General features: G+C 38.2%; 2 protein-coding genes across 4 annotated transcripts; one reads left to right on the top strand and one right to left on the bottom strand.

Moving 5' to 3' along the window:
• Positions 1-191: 191 nt before the first annotated feature.
• Positions 192-16,688, bottom strand: LOC124416613 (brefeldin A-inhibited guanine nucleotide-exchange protein 3). The gene is made up of 22 exons (XM_046897841.1): positions 16,380-16,688; positions 16,166-16,299; positions 15,083-15,217; positions 14,786-14,951; positions 14,574-14,703; positions 14,101-14,370; positions 13,719-13,949; positions 13,404-13,631; positions 12,904-13,277; positions 12,625-12,809; positions 12,393-12,555; positions 11,995-12,303; positions 11,684-11,906; positions 11,356-11,520; positions 10,856-11,264; positions 10,529-10,741; positions 9,586-10,435; positions 9,185-9,317; positions 7,096-7,324; positions 3,800-4,026; positions 1,699-3,376; positions 192-1,567 (listed from the first exon to the last, which is right to left on the bottom strand). Exons 1-22 carry the CDS (start codon positions 16,462-16,464, stop codon positions 1,424-1,426), a joined length of 6,681 nt encoding a protein of 2,226 aa, XP_046753797.1. The 5' UTR covers positions 16,465-16,688; the 3' UTR covers positions 192-1,423.
• Positions 16,689-16,769: 81 nt separating this feature from the next.
• LOC124416614 (mitogen-activated protein kinase kinase kinase 7) lies at positions 16,770-27,006 on the top strand. 3 transcript variants are annotated; one of them, XM_046897842.1, is made up of 9 exons: positions 16,773-16,988; positions 17,635-17,860; positions 18,397-18,514; positions 18,646-18,975; positions 19,241-19,353; positions 19,571-19,977; positions 20,052-20,151; positions 24,957-25,210; positions 25,333-27,006. In XM_046897842.1, exons 1-9 carry the CDS (start codon positions 16,911-16,913, stop codon positions 25,495-25,497), a joined length of 1,791 nt encoding a protein of 596 aa, XP_046753798.1. In that variant the 5' UTR covers positions 16,773-16,910; the 3' UTR covers positions 25,498-27,006. The 3 variants fall into 3 exon arrangements, with proteins under 3 accessions (XP_046753800.1, XP_046753798.1, XP_046753799.1); XM_046897843.1 differs by having other exon boundaries at positions 16,905-17,007; XM_046897844.1 differs by lacking the exons at positions 24,957-25,210; positions 25,333-27,006 and adding an exon at positions 23,306-23,436 and having other exon boundaries at positions 16,770-16,988.
• Positions 27,007-27,361: the final 355 nt, after the last annotated feature.

Below are 27,361 nucleotides of genomic sequence, written 5' to 3' on the forward strand. Positions count from 1 at the left end.
TGGGTTTGGGTTGGAAGTCGGGAGTCAGAATCTATGGAGCAGGTACTCAGAGAGCAAGGCACACTTTCTACTTACCGCTTTGTACGGTATATTATAGAAAATATTAACACGCATTAAACCTTACAACAAAGTTTATGTTGAACATTGACGGAGGACGACGAAGGTGAACAGTAAAATAAACGAATGCTTTCTTTTTGTTGCATTTATTGTACAGTATATTTTATATTGTCTTGAGAGTACAATACTGGTAATATGCTCCGAAAAATAACATGTAAGTACATCTATTATATCCAAGGATTATTTTATTACGTATATAGAGCGTTTTTTCATTCAGATAATATATACCTAATAATTGGCTTATCAACTCGGTATCCTCACTATGTCGTATTTATAATCATATAGCACATACGATATACGGAATTTGTTTTTTTTAGTAGGCATTATTCTTATTTTATATAAAGATCCCTTTTTCCATTGTTGCGCGGTTGGAGGATCCAAGTGTCAGAAAATACCACGGGATAATACCATTTTAATTTGTGATTTTTTTTTTCTTTCTAATAATACTTAAAAATTCAACTGTAGACTTTATGACATTGTATTATTGATAAAAGTTTTCAATCAACTGATTAGCAAACACTGTAATATGGTAATGAAAATGGGATGGCCAATTTCTCGGAGGTCGGACTTGATCGGATTCGGAATTTAATGAAAAAAATCGTATTGAGAAAAAACATCACTAAACGAATCGAATGAAAAAAGAATCATACAACTATGCTCAAACTGGAATCTTGACAACCGGACATAACGTGACATAAAGTGCTTCCTAATTATACAAAGTATACAAAGTATACAAATCAGTTTAATCGTGAATTAAAAAAATGGTATAGCTATAGGAAAAATGTAATACTGCGAGATCGACTGTCATAATTAAATTATAACAAATTATATAAATATGACTAAAGTGTAATTATACACTTATAGAAAAAAAAAAAACTATTATAAGCTAGATTTAGTACAGTTTCACCAATAGTATAAATGTCCTTATAAAATACAAGAGGTTTCAGGTAACTCATCCTGCAGTTCACCCATTCCTAATAACAACGCTAGCACTTTTTTTAAAAAGTATAGATAGATAGAAGGCAACTAGAATCAAGTGATTGGCATCCCACCCATGTCCCTACCATCCTAAGAAACATAACAAGGGTCAAGTATTACACCACTTTCGCTATAGAACCTGCGACCAAGGTTTGGAAAAAAAATGGCGCTTCTTGACATAACTTAGAATATGTTTGTAATTTATGCGTCTATGACCCGTTTTTCCCCTGTATGGAAAGCTTTGAACAGTAACTTTCAAACATTTAAAAAATCGCTTATCTGCCTGTAGCGAAAGCGTCGTAGATTAAAATCGATTGGATATCTGTTTTTAATTTGTTGAGAAGCCGTACAAGACCGCAATGCGATGAAATAATACCGCAAGATGCTGTTTCAGTGGAGGATCTGCAGCGTGTCGTGTTAAAATTTGGACGCCACCCACAAGGACTGGTAGCAAAGGCGCCAATTTCTCGTCCTACGTTGGAAAGAAAAATAATCCACACACCATGAGTTTGAGATGGGCGATAAACTAATCAAAAGTATCGTTCGATACTTGATCCCCTTCAAATTGTTCTACTGAGATAGAGAAAAATGAAAAAAACTCACCGGTAACATGGAAGCCCACTGCAACGCAGCGCTCAGAATCTCGGCCCAGGCTCTGCAGTGCGCCTCACGATCCTTGAAGATGCTCTTCTTCCTCTGCAGCTCGACTTCGGGAGGAACAGGTGGCTGCTTGGCCTTGGTCTCCTCGACAGTTTTATCGAGGAGGAAAGGATTTGTGCGAAGTCCAAGCTTGCTGCGTTTGTAAGCGTCAAGCAAAGCGGTCACCTTATCCTCTTCGATCGTGTCTTCAGCGACCTTCACAGGCGAGCCGACACTCGATGTCTCGTCCTCCTCAAGACACGCGACTTTCGAGGTGTAAAGCTGCTGGGAACGATTGCTGGCCTTGGAGGACGACCGCGACTTTGGAGACTCGGAGACAGACTGCGAAGGTCTGGGCCTGAGGGAATTCCCGATTCTCCGATGGACAGCCGAGGTCTTCCGGAGTTCCATGACGGACTGGGATCGCAGGGGTGGTGGCGAGCCTCGCATCCGCTCTTCGTCGCCGTCCCCGAATACGAACTTGAGGGAATTCTGCCTGGACAAAGGCGTCGCCGCGGTTCCCAAGAGGCGAGAGACTGCACGATCCTTGGAGCATTTGCCCCCGCGGCCTTCGCCCCCCCGGAAATCAACGTGGTCCAATCTCGAGGGCGCCACTGAATTCGCCCGGTTCATAACATCGTCGTTATCGAACGTGTCGACGTAACCCTCCCGAGAACTTTCGCGGGATTGGTCCAAGTAGAGAATTCGATCGTTGATCGACCCCAGCCGGGAAGCGGGTCGCGAGTTCTCGTCGTACGATTCCGGCTCTGATTCCGGTCCAGAATCGGTCGAGTACTCGACCGCCAAATCGGAGAGCCTGAAGGGCCTCGATTCGTTCTCGGCGAGTCCCAGCTCCTCCAATCCGCTCTCGTCGTCGAGGTTTGGATTGTATATCTCAACCTCGTCGTCGGAAGAAGATGACGAACCCGTGTCTGCGTTTTCATGGATTCGGGGTACCGGCTCCACGGACAACTCACTGCTTTCAGGTGCCGTGATCGAAGCCTCAATTACTGCGGATACGCCTTGGACTTTTTCCCCGTTGTTCCTGCGCTCCGACGGCTCCTTTCCCTTTATTTCTGGATAGTCGTCTGGCTGAGCGACTAAGAAGAAGACCGACTGACTGGCGAACTGATCGACCCGCGAGTGTTCACCATCCTTGTCGACGACGACCTCGACGTACATTTCGCACAAGTTGTCGAACGTCGTCTGCAGCTCTTTTAGGTACTTCGAAAGACTGGCGAACTTCTCCAGACTTTTCACCGTCTCAACGTCTGCAGTCGAAGGCACGCTTTCGCTGTCTTCCGAATTTCCTCTCAGAATCAGTTTCACTCTGTCAACGTCTGCTCCTGTTTTGGAAATCTCGTCCAAACACAATTCGAAAAGTGTTACAACTTTGATCGTCCAAGCAACACCAGCTTGCTGATACAAATTCGCTGCCTGGTCGAGATTCGCCACCTTTTGTACCAGGAACTTAAGGCCGGGGCGGGAATCAAACTTCATCGCTGCTGCCTGTGACAAATCTAGAGCGGCCAGGAATGTGTCGATATGTGATGAATTCATGTACGGCAAGTAGCCGGGTAAGGATTTTTCCGGGGTATCTGTTACCGACGATGCCGCCGGTTCTAAAATCACTTGCACCAGGCTAGAATTCAAACAACACTCACATTGACTGCTGTTCTTGTCCTTAAGTTTAGGCCTATACCAGTAAAACATCAAGATGGCTACAATTTTTCTCAAACAAAATTCAGTGATGTCATCCATTCAGGAGTGTCACCATCCTGAACATTAATAACCTAATAAGTACTTGACAATATCTTTCATTTTGATGATACAAAGTAAGAGTTTACCACTTCTTTCGAGAGTATAATAATACAGAAAAATTGGTTGATAAGAACATGGGACACCGCAATGAAGCTAACTCCGAATCGCCGTCACTGTTCTGACAACTGGTCAACGATACAACGTTCTGAATCCTATTCTATTTAGCGAAGGTTTGAGATTCATACACGAGCTCCAATCTCAAGACGGTATCCCATTTCTTTGGTAGTCGCGGATCATGCCTCACCTAGGAATAAGCTGTCTAGTCCCGTGAAGAAGAACGCTAGCTATGCAACGAAGCAGCATCTGATGGACCAAAAGGCCAACTACTAGGGCTTTTAGCTGGACCCTGACTATGTAAAGATCAGGATTGAGAGTAGTGGTAATCGACGGTGGATAAAGTAGAAAGACAAAGGACCTCTCGTCAGCCGTTGACGGAATTTCTTCGGATCGTTGTTCATCGAGAAGAAATACCTGAAATGGGAACCAGCGTTTTTTTGTGTAAAATCGTACTTGAAGAAAGCGCAGCAATAATGGTGATGAAGGCGCGCACGCGCGTACAAACAGTCCAATTGTAAAAACTGCTGTGTATGATTAATATACATATAAAGTAGTTATGTCATTATAACTATTAGGTAACAATATAGTAACTGTATTATACATAGGAAAAACACGTGCGATCTACGTAGCAGAAGCAATCCTAAGTGTAACATGTGAGAAATACTGTTGAACAGCCATGGTCTCAAGCCATGGATTTCAGCGGTGACGTACTATATAAAACAAACTGTGCAACTTGATGGTTGGGTCTATAAGGTAAATGGGTCCTTCGCTATATGTATAATGTAACGTATTCTAGACTGACATGCAAAATTTTTTGTGAGGTCATTCAACGTGACTGATGGAAGGCGAAAAAGCTGCACGAACGCTGAAAAAACTGGCCGATTTCGCATCTCTGATTCAACAAAGAATCGTGATTATGGACAAAAAACATGATCTTAGAAACACTGGGATGGAAGTAACAAATAAACACTCGCGTGCGATGATTACCTGGCGGTCAATCCAAACAGGCAGCTATTCGGCACTTCGGTTTCGGCGACTATAATCTCAAGTGTAAAATGACTATCTACCGTCAGCAAAAATGATGCCACTCCATTATTTATTCCTTTATATTTATATTATATAAAAACACGCCATTATTACTGCAATTCACAGTTAGTCCACGTGCCCACCGACAACTTTTATTTTCGTCAACATGTTCGCTTGATCTAAAAACAAGCAGCGTCTCCGGTATGAGTAAAACAGTACAAACTCTTATCTACGATTAAAAAGAATCGCAATGAGTGCGCACAGGTTACAAAATTGCCAGCGAGCACGGAACCTCACAAACAAGATTTTCAAGACGGAGGATCAAAAAGATTGCAGATATGAAAGTAACACAAATGTGACAGTGGAATGTAAAAAAGATGTCAAACCAATGAACGAATAAGAGCAGTGACGATGAAGTGCCTTCTCAGCAAGCAATAAAAACGGGCAGCCATTCAGCTCTATATTTTGTCCTTTAACTATCAAAATCGGAAGAAAAACTCACCAAGCGTAAGTTAAATTAAATTTAGTCTATGTTTAACCGCGGTACGTTTGATCCGAATTCTCAATGTTATAGAAAATGATTTCAGAGTTAACTTTTGTCAGCATCTTAATACTCGAGTATGCAAGGACTTATATTAGTCTAGTTTTCCAGTTTTATCATTTCGGGAAACGAAAGAAGGTTCAGGTATATAAAATACGAGTATTTGCGACGTTTAGCCAAGGTTCAAAAAATTTGAACCCCCTGCGCAAAAACGTGTATCAAACGAAGGACCGAAAGACCAAACCGACCAGACTAATTTCATTCTGTTTACTCAATACGTTCATTGTGAGAAAGAGTTGTTTTTGTAGCTGATTGAACGGGTAAAAGAACTAAAATCCATGACGTGAGTTACCGTAAATGGCTAGAGCCAGTGGGGCTCCATGTTCGTCGAAGTGTTAGTGTAATCTGGGGGTGTCGTGTGCTGTCTACAACCGGAGGCAGTTGTGTGGTTCAGTTGATTCGCTTGGTTCAGGTGGTTCAGGTGGTTCAACAGTGTCGGCTCTATTCTGGTGTCATCGAAAGGCCCTGGTGGCAGAATCGCTGCGCTTTGCTTCCTGATGGCAGCCAGAGCCTCGCGCAGCTGGCTCACCTGAGCAGTCACATTAGATGGTCCACTCAAAATTGTTCGTAAAAAAATTTTCACCATCGCGTGGCATACGAGAAAACAAATCGATGTCAACGAATTGCATCAAGAAGTATGGGTGGAATGGCTACGGTATTGGACAGAAATCAAATTGAAATTGTGAAAAATTATACGCAAACTTTGAATGGACTTCTACGCTAGAACGACGTCGGAAGACAAAGTAATTGGGCCTCCCGAGCTTCAGATATACATACACCATATATGTCTAGTAGGTATGTAATTACGTGTATACAATATACTGCATGCTCATAACATGATCCTGAGAGGATAATTTTTCAATTGGATCGAAACATTTAATGTTTGGCCAAATTGATTTGATAATCTAATTTATATCCAGAATTTCAATTGAACGGTAAAAATTTGATTTCAAACTTGCACTTTCGGAATTAGATCATTTTACACTCTCAGTATACTAACGATAATCACCGGCGTAACATTTTAAAGACACAAGATAGAGTAAAAAAGAATTTCACGACGTACAAAGTTTTCGTAGTATCATGAAAGGTACGTATATTTTAATTCTAGAATCGATTTACGGAGATAATTCACCGATAAAATTTACCCTTTACGATAGTTCTGAATATGCGTTAATGCAAAAATAAAGTCATTAGCATCAAGTTAGAGAAAATAAGGCTGAAAGTGTGGTAATTACGCGAGTAACAAATATAAAAAAATTATCCTGCAAACGCAGATATAAAAGTGTGAGTCTTTCACCACCGGAGGCGTACATGCCGGACTACCGGGGCAATAGGTAGATTACCAACTCCTTATCACGCGAGTTTGCACAGAGCTGTGGTCACCCTGGCGTATTCATATTCCTCGAATAAAAACAGAAAAATAATTAGGTGCGATATGTGAGTGGCCATAAAATTCCCCACATGGACTTTCGTCATACAGCCAAATATTCATAATCAGTCGAAAGTGGAGTCAGTGATTGACTGCAAATAGTAATTTCTCGTCACGTGTTTTGGAGTGCTAAAGTGGAGAATAATTCAAACCAGTACATCGGATGTCGGGTCACAAACCTCCGTGGAACGGGATAACATCATCGGCGTAAAGAATACACGGCAATAAATACCTGCAATTCTAACAAATGTTTAGTAAGCTGGTGACGGGCGAGATCGATCAGCAGGTTCCCGAATTCGGCTGCCTGAAGACTATGGAATATTGAATGCAAAGTGATAAGGAATACTCTAAGTCTATAGCACTTTACAAAACACTCCTCACACTTAGCTCGCTCTTTCTCTTAAAAGTTTTTTTCAAGCACACAGACCTGGGCGGCAAGCTGACGAAGACGCTCCGACTCCTCCGGAGTGGCGTCGCGACGCGCGGCGACCTTGACCTGGGCCACATCCCCGTAGAACGATTCGGAACGGGCGGAAAATGCCATCGTGAGCTGGTGGAGTTCCTGAAGGGAATTCGAGCACGCCCGATAGCAGGCAACCCCGCATACCTCCCACTGTTCAGGTGTCAGCATCGGTCCTCCGCTGACGAGCACGTGCCTGTGGAGATTAAAGTGAAGATCTTCAAACGCGACGATCGATCAATTCCGACTCGTTACAGCAAGGTTTGTGAATCATATCAATGAATTATTACTCATCCTGAGATGCCGACGTCCGAAACTTTACTACACATTTTAATTTATCGAGAGATATACGAGTGTGCAGGCTCGGATCGATTTTCAACTCTTGCTCGAACTACGTCACGAAGGAATCAGAGTGCGCAAATCGGTGTGGAAAACAACACAGTTAATGGTTCCGCGAAGACGGATTGACCCGCTTCAATGTCAGTCAGTGTCGTTGACTGCGGGGAATTTCAATGATCGAATGAAAACACCTGGAAAATTGATTTCTTTTGCATTGCCAGTCGCGGGGATAGTGAGATAATGAAAAGAAACGTATAAAAAAATTTGCAAACATGCAAAAGGACCCAAAACCGTGCGCGCACAAAATTCAACGTGATCGCGCGAAAAGAGAAGAAAAGAACGAACGAAGAATCGAAAAAATTAACGAACCGCAACCATTCACACGTATGTACATACATGGGATCAAAGTGCAACATATGCTAACTGCAGATCCTGCAATTATTTTCAAGATATAAAAAGCTCACCGGAGGCGATTCGAATCTTTTATTGTCAATATTCTAAAACAAAAAGATTGAAGATAAATACTGATCTTTTAAATCGAAATGCTATTTTCATTGACCCTTTGTAAGTAGGACATGACCTAAATCGCTTCTGATACAATCAATAAAAGAGTTCTGTGGCAAAGCTGAAACCGTTACACGTGATCAATACAAATCACGGTTTTTATATTTCATAGCTTACAACTAGTATAGCATAATTACAATTTTTAGCCAAAGGAAGATCGTTAATTGATTAAGGACTTATACCTATAGACCGAGGTTTTTACGCCCGCGTATAACCTGTGGCAGTTTTTAAATTCATATACCTACGCGTAAGGTTACACCGATACCCCGAGAAGGGATAGAATTACTACTGGATGTGTGGGGCGTTATAATATGGGGTAAATGTGTCCGGAGTTGAACGACTGTATATGCGTACATATCATATAGGTATACGCTTGGCTGCATGCGGCGTGCGATCGGCGCACATCTCGTCACACGTGTTTAGATTAATATGTGTATATATTGTGCATTCACACATTTATTGCGTACAAAATCGGCTTGGTAGGGATTTGCCGGTGTGCAACGATCAGCCGCGGGGTATTGAGTTCCCCGGCTGCCTTATTCTATCCGACAGCCTGTCAAGCTTCATTATTATCTTACACACTTCGTTGCAGAAATGAGATTTTATAATTATTTACCCACTTCGCCCTGCAGTGACACACGGCGTCGTTACGCGCCCCGATACGTGGAAACTTCCGTGCAAACAGTCTTCTGTCGAAGGTGCAAAACATGTTATTCTACTTTCAAAATACCCGCTCAATTTCGGAGTATTGAACTGAGATGTTTGTTTGCTTTTGGCTTATTGTTATTTTTCATCACTTCTCTCGCTATACTCGGACGCGTTTTATCTAATATCTGTACGTTCGACGTATTCTCGGAACATGAGTATTACAGGAAAAATTGTATAAATAACGATCTAATCGATGCTCTTTGGTTTAAATAAGAACGCGCGCATTCTCTTTGTTTTTCTATAAATTCGCAAATAAAAACCGCGATGATATAGGTATTGGCAAGGAAGTATGAACAAGTTGAAAATTTATCCTTCAGAATAAAGGTAGTCAACTACCCGTAAACTCCGGAATATGTAACAATATTGTACATGATCAAGAACATTGTAGTCGGGCAAAATATCAATTCGTCAATTTCTAAAGTATGATAAATCGTGAAGTTCTCACCTGATGCAAGCGCATCCCAATCTCGCAATACTCTCTGTAGGCTGCACCACACACTCTGCCATCACGAGAAGAAGTTGTTTCAGCATCAACGTAGTAGCTGGTAAAAACGTTTCGTTCCGAACGACTTCAGGTCCTGAAATTTTATATATTCAGTTATTCATTAGAGAACTCGATCACATTTAACTGAATATAGTCTAATTAATTAGAACTTTTTTGTCAACTGAATTGCATTCAACCGATAACAATAAAATTACTAAATCGGAAATTAAAAAATTCTGCTAAACGGTTAAAACGAATAAGCTTGAATGCTAACCGCCGTCACAGATTAAATTTAGTTTGCGATACAAGAAAATTTTGCATTCCCAACGCAGTGCTTAGATAACTGAAACGTAAATAAATACCTTGCAAATGAGTTAGGTAATCCACAACCAAGTCAGTTGTTAGTCCACAACACTGTTTGAAATTAGGCGCGAAATTGTCCCAGCCACGAAAAATCTTCGATGTTTTTCTCAGCCAATTCTGAACCATTGGTAGCAGCAGATGATTGACGCAGTACAATCCGAAATCAGGTCCTGGGATATTTAGTATGTCTCGCAACAAGTGAAATAACGTTTCCAACGTATGCGGCTGGTACTTGCGTGGACAGATCATGGTAGCACTGGCGAGCCCTTCTATGAGCAAATACCAAACCCTTAATATTCCGCTTGGTTTATCCAAGTTTTGTAACGTCGTGAGAACACCGTCGGTAGTTGATAAAACTTTGTAAGATATTTCCGGGATAGTCTCGTGAGGAGGATCGCCGTTTTGAGCAAAGGTTGTTAATTCTAGATTTGGAATGACGGCATCAACGTATTGCGGGATTGTCGAGACTTGGATTCTTTGTGCTGAATGGAATATCGGGCATGCAGGCATACAGTACATTGATGCCAAAATGTCGCTGCAGCTTAAAAGGTACTTCAAGCTTTCAACGCAGAGTTGCATTTTCTTTGATTCTGTTTCTTCCTCAATTCCGTTATCGCTAGGACCTCTAACATGTCGCAATAAACATAATATGCAATCCAAAGCCGCATTCGCAAATACTAGAGTATTGTCAGTTGACAGAAATACTCTGAACACTTCCAAGAGTGGCTCTGATTCTATAGACTCTGAATTTCCAACTGAAGCCACCCTAAGAGCTCCAAATAGAGGACGCCATCCTGAACGAATTTCCGTTCGATTCGTTTCGACAAACTCGCAAATGCAGCTCACAATCTGTCATAGAGATTAAATAATTGCCATTATCATCATAATCTCAGTACGTAGGTACCTTAAGTAATTGGTATACTACCGAAGTTCCTAACTCACCTGATCTTGTACATCGCCGTCACATAGTTCTAAGCAAAGTAGATTTTCAAAAGGCTTGAAGAGAGCCTCATTAAAATGAAAGTGAGGTAGTTCTATCTGTTCATTCAATAGCGCCGCAACCGAGTCATGTATGCATTGCACAGCTTTCTTAGAAATTGCACGGTCCTTGTGGCAAGCGGCTTCCATAAAATGAGGTCCCAGGATGCTCCATACCTAAAAACAGAGATAGATAGGTAGTATTCATTTAAACAAAGTAACAGTTTGAAAGATTTATAATTTTTCTATACCTCTACTTGGAAATTTTATGGAGACCAAAACCATGCTTACCCTCATGATATGGATTAATGGTCGGCCACTCCTTACACACTTCAACATCACTGCTCCTAGTCTTGTCAAAAGTAATACGTTCAAATCATTTTCTCTTGGTTTAGCTCGCCGCCACCAGAGCCGCTTATTCTCTTTTGATCCATTTGTGGTCTTGAACAATTGCGCTTGGCTCGCTTTACATAGTGCATTCAGAAATGAGCACAGCGCTCGCAAATTCAATTTTAATGCAGCATCTTCGAAAAGTCTATCGACTAATTGCGATAACACGCAAATTATTTTAGCTGCATAATCAGCAGGCAGAATACCATTGAAATGGTTATCAGCATTAGATTCCTGTATAATTTCAGGGATGGAATCTGTTGTCACGTTCTGACTGTATGGAGTTGAAAGGAAACTGTATACGTCAACACTGTAAAAAAAATTGCAGTTTCAAAATTTACTCAATTTGTATAGATAACTTTTAATCAAACGTTCATAATAATTGTATTATCGTGACGCACCAAGTTTCATCTTCATCTGTTAGATTAAAACTAAGATTAAGTCTTTCTTGGGTCGTTTTATTCTCTCCTATATTAGTATCTTTCTTCTGCAGTGCCTTTGGTAAACTGTGATTTTGTGTTTTGCTAAAGAACCCATGCTCCAATTTGCATATGTACAAACAACATCTGAAACGGATAAAACCACTGCATCAAACCAACTCATTCTTACGTGTAATATGTAATCAATGTTTGCATACTGTATTTTGTACCCTTCGAATATATTAAATTCACATTCAAATAAAAATTTCCATCAGATTCCTTGATAATTAAATATAACTAAGAGACTTACATGAAAACATGTGGCCAGCAATCACTGCTATGACTTCCTAACTCAAGACCTCTGGCTAGGAGAACTTCCATACTCAGTGCATGGGACGTGTGTAAGTTGGCTCCTCTGTTTTGTAACTTAAGTCTAAGAACATCTTTGGTCCGTCTTAATTTTGATGTAGACTGTTCGCTACAGGATGCCTTAGCAAGGAGAGAAAAAATGGACCCACAACGATTCTGGAGGCCTGTAAAAGTATAAAGAATCCTATTGAACTCGTCAATCACAATTAAGTATGGAAACAGCAAAGGTGCAATTTTGCATACAATATCTACCTAAAATATTACTCAACGTCGCAGCTTTGTGCAGTCCCTCAAGTGCCATCACAACTGTATCTTTCACTCCTCTTCTTCCTCCTTCTCTGTTAAGAATCCCTTTGGAATTTTCTTCATTCGATGGATTGAGACCTGCCGTTAAAACAGTCATCATGCTCCCCCAGCAGCAAGTAAGAACTCGGCGTGAAAGTTTGGCTCCTGCCTCTGCTTCTGGTGAAGGTTCAATGTGTGATGGTTGAGCTCTTTCTAGTCGGCGGTAGTCTGACAAAAGTTGACCACTCTGAAGAGTACTGCCCAGCCCGTCGATATCTAAAAAATATTTAAACAAGCAAAACAGGTGTTTTATGTATAAAAAAAGCTGTTCGTTCCTCTCTATTACACGTTTCGCAGAGTCTCACCTGTAAGTACATTCACAAGTGCGTTATTCTCTTTTGTATTTGGGTTATATCCGCATTTTTCTAGAAGATTACATGCCAGAACTTGTTGGTACAGTTCAGATAGCCATGTGGCTGAAAGATATACCAGTACACCAGAGCCATGAACTTCCTCGACAAATTGCTCCTTTAAATTCATTGAGTTTTATTATTTTTGGTGATTTACAGAAAACGATCTCAATGTTAAGAGACGTACCTCACTAATCGGTACTTGTTGAGTATCATCGTTGTAATAATTTATTTTGATCAACTTCAGGTTCAACAGTAGAGCGGCATAAGTTGCTAAATAAATTCCATCAGCGTTCATTATAGTTATGAGGGCACATGTATCGACGCTGGTGTCTCCCTGAGCTTGTAATTTTTGTTGTTCTGCAAAAACCCCTACGCATAAAATGAATAAGAGGTATGTATCCTATGCAGCAACTGTTAAATATTAAAGTTTTAAGACTACAATATGTGGTACAGGAAATTTCACCTTGACAGTATTCAGAAGCAAAAGATTGAAAAGCTTCGTCAACCTGAATATTACTCCTCAGAGTTGATACCATCGGAATCAAATCTGTTATAATAGTCTTTGCAAACAATCTTGCATTATGCCTTTCAACATCGACATTGCACTCTTCGGCGATCTGTCTTCCGACATGCAGGCACTTTGGCAACTTTTCTAATCTCAATCTTTGCTTCTCATTTTCTAAAGAGTAATCATTCTCATCTAAACTATTCTCTTCATTTATATCTGATTCGTTTTGTGGACCTTCCGTGTCCGACGAATCTCCGTTCTCAGAGAGCCCGTGACCAGACGAGTCTGACTCAGAGTTATTAGCTTTTTTCATAAGCTCTAGTTGTTCACTATTTAATGAAATATATCCCACATTATAAACAGAACCGTATAAGTAAGTAGTTGATTAATCATTATTCACGAATGATCACCGAAGAATAATTTGAACTTCATGTAGTGTCCTTAAATTCCCTTACCGATAAGTTTTTGGCAGCCTAGCCATACTCTGGTAAGTTAAAGGCCCTTGATAGTTACAGCTATCAAGATCTTCGTAAAGACTATTGATTGTACAAGTATATTCGTGACTGATAGCTTTTCCTTCGCAAAGCTCCTGCAACGCAGATAGCATAGCAACGACACAAGAAACAGAAGCGTGAAGTACCAAAGGCCCAGCTGATGTTGATTCTTCTATTGAATCCATCACTCTGGAAGATGCAAAGATAATGAGAAAAACTGAATGCAACGAATTTTTCGGTGACTTGAAAAACATTGGTTCAAAGTTGAAAACTTACAGTCGCATTAGCGCCATATCGCTTTGTTGACTTCCTTTTTCATCTTCAACCAGCAAAGGTCCTGCAAAGTCTACCATTCTACTCGGACTACGCAATAACTCCCGAAGTGCTTTTAAAGGTTCTATTCGGTATTGTGGTGGTGGGTATAGTAACATTCTGTGAAATACTGACTCCAGTACTGGACGAAGCGACCCAACACAACCAACCAAACGGACCAATTCTGTTCCGATACTGCAATTTGTAAGTTAAATTTTTTGACTAACTTTTCATTGGTACGTTCCAAATATTTTATATAAAACGCTGTAAAATATATCTAATCGGTGCAGAATTACTTATTCCAACAAACCTTGAGTCAAGTTTACTTGCCACTGTAATATCATACCTATAAACAGTTTTAGCTTGATGGCTGTCAAAACTCAAAGCTGTTGCTAAGTAGCCTGACCCTCTACCAACTTCCGTGTCTTTTCCTTCCCTGGATATAAATGTTTTGTCAACTCTTGGAGTACCCAGAAAAGCTATGAGCGCAGGGCAAAATTTTTGCCACAAGAATGTCGTGAAGTGTGCATTAGTATGGATTTTCTGCGGAAGAGATGAAATCAATGTGTGCAAGCATTCTAGAAGAAACACAACTGTTGTTCCGTTACGGCCATTTCTGGAAAAATCATTGAAAATTATTAGATTAAACCTAACTTTGCAGTAGTAAGTGTGTAAGTTAATACTGCAGTGACATTGTTTAAAACATGTTAAATAGAATATCAATGGATGTTCTTGATTCAGAGATTGAACCAAATTGTTTTTTTTTTTATGCAAATCCAACTATAAATTTTTTGTTTGATTGCTCCCAGCAACACTTACGTTTGAGCTTCATCTAATTTGCTACAGATGTATTGTAGTATCGGTATCGCCTCATTAAAACAAGATACCCCTCTTTCATGAATATTTTTATTCTTCTTGGCATTCTCGTCCATTTCTTGACATTCTTCATCTGTAATAAAAATGTTTAGTAGTTCAAAATTTGTGTTATGTACCAAACTACATTCTAAGCAATGAATATCTGTTCATATTGCCTAGAAATAAGCAGAAGGATCGAAGAGTTTGGCTGGTAGCTGCCTGTGCCGCAGTTCTAACTGCTTGGTTTCCGTTTTCAAAGGCCTCACTACAAGTTGTTAGTACAGCGATAATAAGACGACCATTCATTGTCCAATATGAAGAACATGCAACTTGCAGCAGCACCTGGGTAAAATTTAACAAATAACATCAATAATAATATCAATAACTCATTTGGTTTAAAACGCATCACAGGAAAAAACAGCCTAGACTGTATTTGCTCTAAATTTCTTTTTTCTATTTTCTGACTAACTTACTTTCAGCATGTCTGTCTGCGCATCATCTGACTGAGATAATATGGAACCCATAGCATGGAGCATTTGAGCTGGAAGCCACAACGAATCATCCTCCGGCTCATAGGGAGACTGAAATCTGTCGTCCCTCAACATTTTCTGCCATAAAACATAAATAAACAGTTATTGCATTATACTTGTATTTATAATTATAAGAAATCATATTATTTAATTTCGATTAGAATCAAAAAATTTCTTTGAATCATCATGAAAAAATAACTCATTGAAGTGAGTAAATATTAATTATCCCAGACACATTCGATGTCAAATTTAACACTATATATCGGTTGATTAGAAAAACGACATGAGCAAGGTGAGTGAAACGTGAGCAAAGTGCTGGATATGTCAATAAAAATAAGTTAAATATTGTGTAATCAGTGTGGGAACTGTGATCAAAAAGCTTGGAGCTTCTTCCATTGCAATAAAAGTCATTTGGTAAGAGCTTCAGATTTGCATAATTTATTCAGAATGCTGTTACAACAGGAGACAGAGACTGAAATTAAAATAATAGTTAACCATTTCTTATTGATCAACTTTCACTGTATAACAAGTCTGAAATTATAATGAGAGATATAAATCAGACGACCAATCAGTGAGCAAAAACTACTCTCTGAATATCGATTGCTAACTTGCTAACTAACACAGCTTTGAATGAGTCTAAATTTTGTCAAGCTGCTCAGTTTTATAAAAATTCACGAATACTGAAAAAAAAATTTGTGGCACAGTGTATATTCGTAGAATAATTTTTTTCAGTGAAAATGTGGTTTCAAATGGAAATGATATTTTTGAATAATTTTATATAGTTATCATGAAAACAGTAATTAGTATGAAAAATTAGCAAAGGTCAGAAAAGTGAGGGAGTGCAAACTGTGTAGCATAGTGAGTATCATTTGCTAAGAGCCCTATCAGTAATTGTACCACCCAGGATGTGGTTATTGCAAATACGAGCGTGTTACACAGTGAAAGTGAGGCAATCCATGAGCGATAAGGCAACCTGTCGGAATAATGCGAACAGCTGTGAGTATCGGAATGATGAAAATGCGTTACATGTAGGCCAGCAAGACCAAAGGCGACAAATTTGCTTCTCCTTGTTTCGAGGGCGAGCTGAAAGGTGTGGAGGCATTTTGCCCGCAGTTCGTGCGGCGGATCCCGCAACAGGCCTTGTTGCTTGTCTAGGAAATCTGTGGGAGAGAATAAGTATGTGGAGTGGAGAGTGAAAAAACGGACAAAATGAAATGTTCGATGTTTAGGTTTAGCTCACCATGTGCCTCTTGCGCTGATTTACGTATGTTTGGTAATTTCGCGTGCGAAGCCTCCTTGACGATCTGCAGCAGGAGGTCCTCCATGACAGAACCATGCAACAAATCGATAACGCGAATGCGGAACCCGGAGACGCGATAAAAATGTCCTACGAATCCGGCAACAATTCGGAATAATGCGGCGTAGTCATTGCGATACGAGTACTATATTACTTACTCAAAATCCTGTCTAATAATGGGTTATATTCGAGGACTATCGCGAGTGTTCGGCTTTTGACATTTCTTAAATTTTCCGCTGGACGCTCGTCCACTCAGCAACGTCGTTCGGGATCGCCATTGCTGGTTCGATATCTTTGACCAATCGGATTACAGAACGCCCACTTCGTCTGAAAACAACGCAAACACGTCGGTAGAAAGACGGAAAATGGCAAATGGCGAAACAATTTGAATGCCAGTTCAAATAAATATTTGTGAGAAATTTGCGTTAGCTGGGTAAATGCGGCCTGAAAATAATGTGATGCGGACGGTATGTGATGGCGAGCAAGGAAGGAACTGGCCATCAGCAACAGTTTGTTGAAGAAATTGACTACAATGAAATCGAAACACAGGAGGTAATCTTGTGATATCTGTGTAAGAAAATCGCACATTTTCAATATGTTTACCCTCGCCAAATTATCATTTTGTAGCACATAATTCACCCTTAAATAAGTAGTACTCGTAAAATTGCATGTCATATCGATGAACCTCGTATAAAAATCTATTACGAAAACATAACCTCACAACATCTTCGTCTCCAAAACATTTCGTTCTCTATAAACATACATAAGTATTTTTTCCCCTCAATTATTCATCTCAATTAATCAACTGACTACCAATTGTTGATATTTCTATCCCCTTTCAGAATGTTGTTCACCGTTATTCAGCAGTAAACATTATTATCGACGTGCATAGATCTCGTGTCTGTAACTGTATTGTTCTTCCTGTCCACTAAAATCTGAGCTAGTACATATTTTTTTCTGACAAGAAGAGGACAAGTATTAATTTATATATTATTGAGGAACAAGCTGTATAGATCAACTAGTGTTTGTTAAAATTAGAACGTATATTTAAAAAGAGATATCAGCCATTGGCATGTAATCAAATTCATCCAATCAGATTTGACACGCGCCTCATGATTTGGTCAGACGTTTTATGTTAGCGATCTAACTGCCTTTAACTAATACAGTATATTGAAAAATTATTTGTTTCCGATAACAGATTGTTGGGAAAGGCTCCTTCGGAGTTGTTTGGAAAGGACGATGGAGAGGTCAGTATGTGGCGGTGAAACACATAAACTCTGAGGGAGAGAGGAAAGCATTCACCGTCGAAGTGCGCCAGCTGTCCAGAGTTGCACATCCCAATATTGTCAAACTCTATGGTGCATGCACAAAAAATCCAGTCTGTTTAGTTATGGAGTACGCTGAGGGTGGCTCTTTATATAATGGCAAGTAATTGGAAATTTTTAGTACATTAGTATTAATTGAAATTAACATCCAGCTAATGATTTATGAAGAATAAAACTTCGCATCTAAAAATTGGCCATACAACCCAAACCACAAGAGTATCATTTCAAAAGTACCATATTATAGTTTCTGTTTATTGAATTAATTCCGAATAGAGTTATTTTAAATAATTTTGGTTGTTGACTACAACCTAGTTAAACGGAGTGTTCAAACAAATGTAGCAGTTTTACTTGAAACATTTTCCATCAAACTGGGGTAATCCAATGCTCGAATATAAAACACCAATGATCAGCAAAATACAGTATACATGACTGAGGTTTTAAATTTCACTTCATTGCTGCTCCGACACATCATTTCAATAATTGTACATGAGCGGTACTTCATCTGCTTTCTTCTACCATGTACATTCGAGCTGTGCAAGTATCTTCTAAGAATTGGTACTTTTTCCGCTTTTTTGAACACATTTTCCTTATAATACTTACATATTTTATAACTTTATAATGTATTAATGTTACAGTGTTACATTGTAATCCACAACCCTACTACACAGCAGGCCATGCAATGAGTTGGGCACTCCAGTGTGCTCGTGGGGTTGCTTATCTTCATAACATGAAGCCAAAACCATTAATTCACAGGTCAGTGTAATACTTAATCATTTCATAGATATTAACATGCTGTTGTGTTTCTAAGAGGCACTCAGTTCCAAACATGGACACAATTAAAATTCTATCAGACAGCATAATCTTGACTATTCGAAACTTTACAGAGATTTAAAGCCTCCTAATCTTCTTCTTATCCTGGGTGGTCAGACTCTAAAAATCTGTGATTTTGGAACAGCCTGCGATCTGAATACTTACATGACTAATAACAAAGGCTCTGCTGCTTGGATGGCGCCTGAAGTCTTCGAAGGATCTCGGTATACAGAAAAATGTGACGTGTTCAGCTGGGGCGTTATTTTGTGGGAGATTTTGTCACGCAGAAAACCATTCGACGATATTGGTGGTTCTGCGTACAGAATTATGTGGGCTGTGCATATTGGGCAAAGACCTCCATTGATGGATGGTTGTCCTAAACCGATAGAAGACCTCATGACTCGGTGAGCAAATAATTAATTTTTCACAGGATCTTCTTATTTTCACTAAGAAAAATTTTTTGATATGTTCAAATTTTGATTTTAATCAAAAATACCATTGAGTTCAGTATCATATTTACCTTGTGGTAGTATCCAGTCATAATTCCATTGACGTTTAAACTTGTGTGTTTGATGTAGAATTCGACTGCTACTCATTGTGCCGAAATTTAATCTGTAATTTCCATTTTACTCTTTAGGAATTTCCTCTTATTATATTTGTTGGTTTCAGATGTTGGAAAAAAGTTCCAGAAGAGAGACCATCAATGGATGAAGTTGTTCAAATTATGACCACTCTCTCAGAATTCTTCAACGGTCAATTGGATCCTGTTGAATATTCTTTAAGTATGTTGTAAGCCTCCATAGACTCTTCTCAAACTAGGATTTGAAAAACAAAAAAAAAGCACTGTGACAATATCATTTCTTATTACGGTTTTTCGGTAGCGAATACGACTCATTATTATGCTACTGCTACTTCTGCTATAACGCTATTTTGAAATACAAAACAGAAATTCCAAGTAATCTGTACAGTTGAGACTTGCATTTTCACGGTAATTTTCAGGCAGTGAAATGGACGAGGAAGATGGTGCTGACGACACATTGGATATGCCGAGTACGTTAAACTCGCAAATCAATGGTTCTGTAAGCAATGGCACAAATCAGACACCAACGCCAACGGACAATCAAGTTATGTCTGAAATTCAATTTACACAACCAGAAACCAGCTCGTCACAGTCTCAGGTACCGCAGACTGATTGTAACACAGGGTACCTCACACCTAGGCTGAACCAAGCTGGAACACAGTTCCTTGGACTTCAGAATAATTCTAAGCCCAACTTGCAAACTGGCGGTAAAACAGATATCACGCCACAGAGACCTCCTAGAGGTATACCCGTGACTCAACGAACCAGACCATCACCATCAGTTTTAAATGACCATACTGCACCGATAGAGATAGAGTGTGATCCAGTAAGTAGTCGTGATATGTGGATTTACTTGTCAAATTTCTTGGTGCTTATTTATTTTGTGATGCCTATTTTCAGAATGCTTGGGAGTTGACCACCTCCGATGATTCTTCATGGGAGATACGTAATATGGCGGGATTGGACAAAATGGTTCCAAAAACACACAAAGCTCCTCAAGGTAAGCAGTTCGGAATTTATTAACGATTCTACTTTTATCCCATTTGAAATCATATAAAGTTGGCAAATATCATATTCAAAACAGACGAAAATTTTCATAGAGATCAATCTTTACTGGAGTAAACTTCTCGAGTTAACTCACTTTGTCTTCTACATTGAATTTTCTTTAAATGCCCAAGTAAAATCATTTAGTGGCAAAAAATTTCTTATTACTCTAAAGACAAATGGATCTTTTTGACATTGGATGTAACAACAAAAATTCATGCACCATTTATACAAAGGAATGCATTCTAACACACACTTGAAACACAATGTAGTAAAATCGGAAATGAACTTATATTCGAAGTTACACTGATATTAGAGGACTGGTAGTCAGTCACTTTTCTCACTATTAGTCACTGCTTTTAACAGTGTCACTTTGTGTCACTTTTTTCAAGAAATGGTCTCTTAAGCCACTTTTTGGGTCGTGCCTAATTAAGTTCGTGCATGAAAAATTTGATTGCACAATTTTTTTCTCACACGATATCCACTAGACAAGATTTTGTTTGCTAAATACTATAGTATTTTTATCGAAACAATCAGTCTCAGTTTGATTTCGGAAAATCATCTGTGATCACATGGTTTATTGTTTCTGTATCGAAATTTTCCGCCCGAAAGGACGATAACTTTATAAATCAGAGTTATTGTTCACTTGTAATTCACTTACGAAATATCGTGCACAGTGAGACATTTTTGTAATGCGGAAAATGACGTGAAAACGTCAGAAATGATATAAAAAGTTTATGAAAAAGCTATATTTCCAACATTGACATCAAGATAAACTGAACTTGCGCCATTTGAAATGTATCTTAAATACCAAACGCCAAAATCCTAGAATACGCAGATACCGTAATACATCGTGAATCATAAGCAGTTTTTTTTTAAATGCAATAACTGCACAAACTTTTTATTTTTAATCTCTTTATGGCAGGATCTTGTTACTGTACAATCTGGAACAGATGTATGTACATACATAATCTCCTCTCGTTTTTTCAAATTGGTCCTGATTCACCCCAATCTGCAAACATTTACTAAGTTTTTGCTCCAATCGAAATACAATAAAAATTAGGATACTGCAAACAATTCTACGTTCGTTTCAAACTTATTTTGCGTAATACACTTTTGTAATTGATTTTGAATGAAAGTAAGTTAGTAAAAATACAACAGGATTTTGACTGTTACAAAAGGACTCTTCCTATCTTGAAGTCTGAAAATCCATGAGGATTTTCAAACCATCTGACACTTTGGTCAGCAGTGTGAAAAATTGGTACGTGGTTTGAAAAAATAATTCGGTTACATATCCCTGACATGAAAGCCCATGGCATGACTCAACGCAAAGATACAAACATAAATAGCCAGAATACAGGGCAAGCATTAAGTAAGGATAAAACAGAAGCTGGTCCCCAGATGTCTGGCCTCTAAGACACCCTGTGTACGTGTGCTGAGAGGGCATCTGTGCGCGTGTGAAAGCCTAACAGATGTGTCATAGAGCCTGAAAGCTTGGTAGCTTAGTCGACTGCGCAGATACTTAGATCTTGGAATACGAATTAAGTTTGTACTCTACTTTTCATTCTAAAAGAATTCTTAACTATCAAATGCAATTAGTACATAGTAAAACCGAAAGATAATTTTGGCTACTGTATTATTAATATTTATTTTACTACGTTTTTTCACACAATAATATTTTTGAATCTATATCATCTTAGTTAAACACAATGAATTGAAAAAACATCTGTCAGGAATAATTTGTAATCACATTATAATAACAAGAAACTCAAACTAAAAATGAGCCGAATCTCTTGAAAAGATTGACATCAACCATTTTTTACTTGATTAGCTTACCCTGAATGGCTATTCAAAATAATGTTATTGAGCAGAATAACAGTTGCGAGTCATACTTTGCATACTTGCACTTGCAACCGGTACAACATCAGGGATATATAGTGGGGAGATGAGGGGTGAATGACACTAAGACAATGCTGCTATACGTAACTGAAATAAACTGACCATGTACATCGTTATCGAAGGGCTTTATAAATCAATAAACTGTGAATTACTCAAAGCCACACGATCTAGGGACAATCGGAATAACGCAAATTTATGCATAACTTTACGACTCACTCGAATAGCAAGATATCGTTACGTGGTATTTTTCAGAAGAAAAAAGAGTTTGAATTTTATAAACAGAAAATTGAATACTTCCAATTTTAATTCAATCCCCCATTAGTGGAAATGATGAATCTGTTCGTTCATTCTGCCATGCTGTACATACTGGTGACACCAAACTGTCTGCCAACACAAGCCCCCTCATAAGAGTACGTCCCGCACTATTCATAGCTGCAACCAGATCACCGCTTGTCGTCAGGTTTTTTCAATTAAATTCACCTACGTTTGATAAAAATTTATTTTGTTAGACGTCTCTTTTCACGATTGTGCTAATGTCAAATTTTATCAGATTCCACATGTAAGTTATAGTGTAGTTTTAAATTGTTTGTCATTTTCCAAGCCTAGAACAAGCTGATTTAGTGATTAAAAAAAATCACCTTAATAAAATGAAAAATGTGATTGACAGAGGAAATCTTAAGTAATATAGGTCTTTCGCCACGTGTGTAACCACGTACAAGCAAATGTGTGAGCATGAAGTATATTTTAGGCTCAGAATACCGAGGCGTGCTGACTCATCTAGAATACACTCTTACTGAGGCTCATGTATATAGTAAATATAGTACATGTATGTAGTACATAATATATGTGGGTGTGTGTGTATATATATATTGACGACACACGCTGTCAAGTGTCAACCAAATGACTTCTCTGTTCTGCGTGATAGATCCCATAGGATGAATTCATGCCACACTGTGATTTTTTAAATAATGTCTTTTTACTCGCAGAGCTGAGATTAACGTTGAAAGTACTGCATCAAATTTCTTTTACTCATATTTCCATACGCCACGACAAACTGCACTGAACTCATTTTATCTTACGATCAGCACCCACCACTTTTTGCAAGATTATAATACTGAGACTTTTTTATACATATGGTGATTCAAGAGTTATGTAAAATCAAAGTAGAAGATGCTAACCCTTGTTGCTGAAACATACTTTTATTTTTATAGCCCAACGCATTCATGACTATTTTTTCCGAATCTTCAAGCAGCTGTTGTACATAATCAATTGCGATACATCAGAGAAGACCTATCTTTGTACCTTTTTTCCGAAAATTCGGCACTAAAGTTTTTAGAATTCGCTATCATTTTTTCAATATTTGTCATCAAAGAATCAACCTGATTTCTTAACGTCTATTCAGTATATCCTCACTTGATTTAAACTAAATGCAACTGTTTCTTAGTTAGTAATACTATACGGTAGTTGATTCGTGCTTCATAGGAATATATTTCTGAGCCAAACACAACACATTACCTAATTTTGCAATATTATTGGAAAATCTGACGCATTAAATCTGCATAAAAGTCAAGGATACAGAGGACTTTATAATGCTCCCCGCCAGTTGACTTCTGGCCAATGTTACTTTCATGAGGTTAATCTGGATGCCCCAATAAACATTGCTTATTGAAATTAAGCGGATTGGTTTTTTTCTCTTCTGTCTTTTTTTTTTATTGTTCCATGGATTCATTTTATAAATTGCCAAAATTATTTTCCTATTTCTTTCTTAGGTCAGTATATATACTACTAAGGGTTGAAAATAATTAATATCCTCCTAACAAAGTCTCACAGAAACCAAGTCTTTATGTTTGGGTATAATATAAAAGTAAAAAATATACCAATTATTGCACACCAAAATTCTAAAACAACAATGAAGTTTTGAAAAAGATTCACACTCTCACACTAAATTAAGTAACAAACTAATCAAGAATAATTCATCTTACCCCAAGTAACAAGACAAGTAAGAAAAATGACCAAAGAGATCAGAAATTCTTGGGGATGAATCAAAGCACGTATGTTTTGTTCTTGGCTCATGCTTCACCAACCCTACTCCTAAGAAGAAGGCCAGAGGGGGGCAGCATTTAGCAGGTGTGGCTGAGTCAGCCTCCCCGATATAGCTACTCATTTGTTTAGTAGCGACCGAACTGCCTGCGGAGGAACACCTCCCAACGTTAATCTTAGAGCACAGTCTCTGTAAACATGTGGTTCTCCTAACGTTTAATGAAGTATATTCATTTGAAAAGATATGGAAGTTATAATCCTCATATGAGCATATTTTGAATTCTTCTTTATCCTAATGTGAATTCAAAAATTATTTACAACTATCAAGAAAAAATTGAACTACAGTACACGTTCTCAAGGGAGATGCAATTCTGAATTTCAATCTTCAATTGTGATACTGGATTATGCTGCAACAAAAAGCATCGTTCACGCGAAACTATTAATTTACGAAATTGAGCACTAATCATTGTGCACTGCTCAATATGTGTGATGAATACCCCAATATCGTTAGCACAGAGACCCTCAAGTGTTGCTGGGTACTATTACGTTAGTATTCCAATGTTACTACAAAATATTAGACTTTGAACTAACTACTCGTGAATGACGACCACATGGATTCTGGATTATTGAAAGCATAATTGAAGCTTAATTACTATAGTAGATAATGAATCTTGTTAGAGATGGGACTATGTTCTTTTTTAAACCATTTATCGACAGTTGATATGTTTGCAGAAGATTTTCATGAAAATGGCATGTTGTCACCGAATTCGTTTGACGAAAATACCTTAAAATGAAACGTAATTGAGGATTATTGCGTTTTAGGAAGCAGCACAACGAGTGAAGATTTGGAAAACGTCTATCGGCTGCTGGATGCAGAATTGAGGCCACTCACTCCGGATTATACGTGTCAACAATCCCGGGAGATCTTTGAGGAGCATAAGCAACTTGCTCAAGAGTATCTCAAGGTACAAACAGAAATTGCGCTTTTAGGACAGCACAAAAATGAGATGCTCAAAAATCTCAGCGTTGACAGTCTACGCCAACAACAAGAACTCCGTAAACTGGAAGATGAGAAAGTGAGTAATTTTCAATTTTATTTAATCATTGATTTTACCACCATTATATTTTTACTTTTTGTTCGTTTTATAATTTGCGACAAGGTTTATTTATGCCAGTGTAAAATTTTTGTTCATAACAGGAATCCTTGGTGAAACTATACTGGAATTTGAAGAGACAGTTAGAAATCATGAAAGGCCAACGAGGCGGTGGCTCAGGAGGTGCGCCTGTAGCCATGGGATCTGCAGTATCTGGAGAAGATGGTTGGGTAGTTGTTCCATGTCAAGACCCCTCCAGGCTCTCTTGAATGTGCATTCTTGGAAAGATGCACCAAGGTCTTCGTATTGATAAAATATGTTTTTAAATACATAGTTTTATCGCTATTTAAGATCACTCAGAATAATTCTTCAATGTATATCAGAGTAAAAGAAACGACGACTGAATTAGGCAAGGCCTGAACGATGATCTCTCGTTTCTTCAAACATGTGTTATCCAGTATGTTTATAAGAATAGAAGCCAGGAATGGTTTTTTGTACAGAAGACTAGTACTGCGTTGCTAAACTTCGAAAGACATTCAACATGGGGTACAATGCGCCCAAATAAGTTCAGCTAATGAGTTAATGTACAGAGACATCCGAAAATCAAATGAATATTTTCTAGTAGTAATTAGTGAAGTACTACAATGGGCAGATACACATCGAAAACGATCTGTAACGTAACTTGACCGAATTTAACACAAATTTTTATTCATCTACCCGAATAGTATCAGGGATTTCAAACTTCTAATTACATTTTCACCACCTCTTTCAATATCTTCAAAGTGTTTTTTTAAAGAAGGTACACCAAATGTCTCCAGATAAGATTGATAGCAATATTTATCAATTAATATCTTTAAGGCGACGAAAATCATACACACCTCAATTTAAAAGATCATATTTGAAACCAAAGTTGGTGAAAAAAAAAAACATAAGGAATAGGTGTATCATACAAAATAGAAATTCCTAAGCATTGTATGGAAAACAACTTATGAGTAATGATGAAAGTTTATTAGTAGTGGTACATTCTTTATATTATGTCTTCTAGTTATATATTTATACAAATTTGATACACTGGTTTTAAAATAATTACTAATGATTTTAACCAGCGCTACGATTTAAAACAAATAGAATTTGAACTGTCGTAGGTAATATACATACCTATACACACACACACATACACGAACATATGTTTTCAAGATGAAATTTACAGTACGTCGTAAAAATTTCCTTTGAAATATACAGTTGACAAACATACTTAGACTGTGCTCAGAATGATGTACAGGAGAAGCGCGGCCAAGGTTATTGAACTGTACTTATTACGCCATTGAATCACTTCCACGATATTCTGCTGCCAGTTTGGTGTACTTTAAAATTCTGCAATTAAAACTATTCAGCTTCAACATGAACAAATCTATTCTCAACTCTAATAAGTTTATGTTAATAGTATATCGAGAAAATCACTCAACTTATCATACTTAATCATAGGGAGCGAATGTCTTGAGATTGTGATTCAACTTTGTCTGTCCAACAACATTTCTTACCTGCGCAAATTGCAAACATTTCCTGCACAGCCAGTTTATTTAAGTTGCAAGAAAAAGGAAATAATAGGATACTTTAAACCGTTCTGTGCTTTAGTATTGTTAAATTTTTAAACCGAAGCAACATACATATAATATTCTAGTCGAATGTTGTAAATAATCGAAGATATTGTTCTATCGTATTCCCATAATTTTTAAATATAAAGTACCTAAAGTGCTGGACGGTGAACGTGTGCTAGTGTAAAAGACTGTAAATTACATGTATATACTCGGTAGTCCCTCTTCTTATTAACTTGACACAAGTAAATCTGATAACTTATGCCGATAGTCGAAATATTTTATCGCATATGTGATATATGTTATACCTTGAACTGAACACATTTCCGTATGTTATGTAACTTATTGATAAATAGTAATCAATACGCTTCACAAGGCTGTGTATCAAAACTTGATGTAAAGGCAGAGCTATAAAGTTCAAGACTTTTCCCCTTGCTTTCATTTTTGCAACAGCATCTGCTTTAGTATCTTTTATCTCTACATGTTGCAGACTGTTTCGGAAATTCTGGAATGCTGTACAAACGGCAAATTGACAATG

This window comes from Diprion similis, chromosome 2 (genome assembly GCF_021155765.1).
Source record: "Diprion similis isolate iyDipSimi1 chromosome 2, iyDipSimi1.1, whole genome shotgun sequence".
Classification (NCBI taxonomy): Eukaryota; Metazoa; Arthropoda; class Insecta; order Hymenoptera; family Diprionidae; genus Diprion; species Diprion similis.

Bases quoted from the DNA above. Each gene is read 5' to 3' on its own strand.
- LOC124416613 (XM_046897841.1), bottom strand. From the start codon at position 16,464: ATGGAGGACCTCCTGCTGCAGATCGTCAAGGAGGCTTCGCACGCGAAA. The intron at 14,371-14,573 runs GTAAGTGTTGCT...TGATTTTTCCAG, and splicing joins AAATTAGATGAAGCTCAAAC to AAATGGCCGTAACGGAACAA. The intron at 13,278-13,403 runs GTAAGGGAATTT...TTCATTAAATAG, and splicing joins AGGCTGCCAAAAACTTATCG to TGAACAACTAGAGCTTATGA.
- LOC124416614 (XM_046897842.1), top strand. From the start codon at position 16,911: ATGGCGAGCAAGGAAGGAACTGGCCATCAGCAACAGTTTGTTGAAGAA. The intron at 17,861-18,396 runs GCAAGTAATTGG...TTAATGTTACAG, and splicing joins GGGTGGCTCTTTATATAATG to TGTTACATTGTAATCCACAA. The intron at 18,515-18,645 runs GTCAGTGTAATA...GAAACTTTACAG, and splicing joins CCAAAACCATTAATTCACAG to AGATTTAAAGCCTCCTAATC.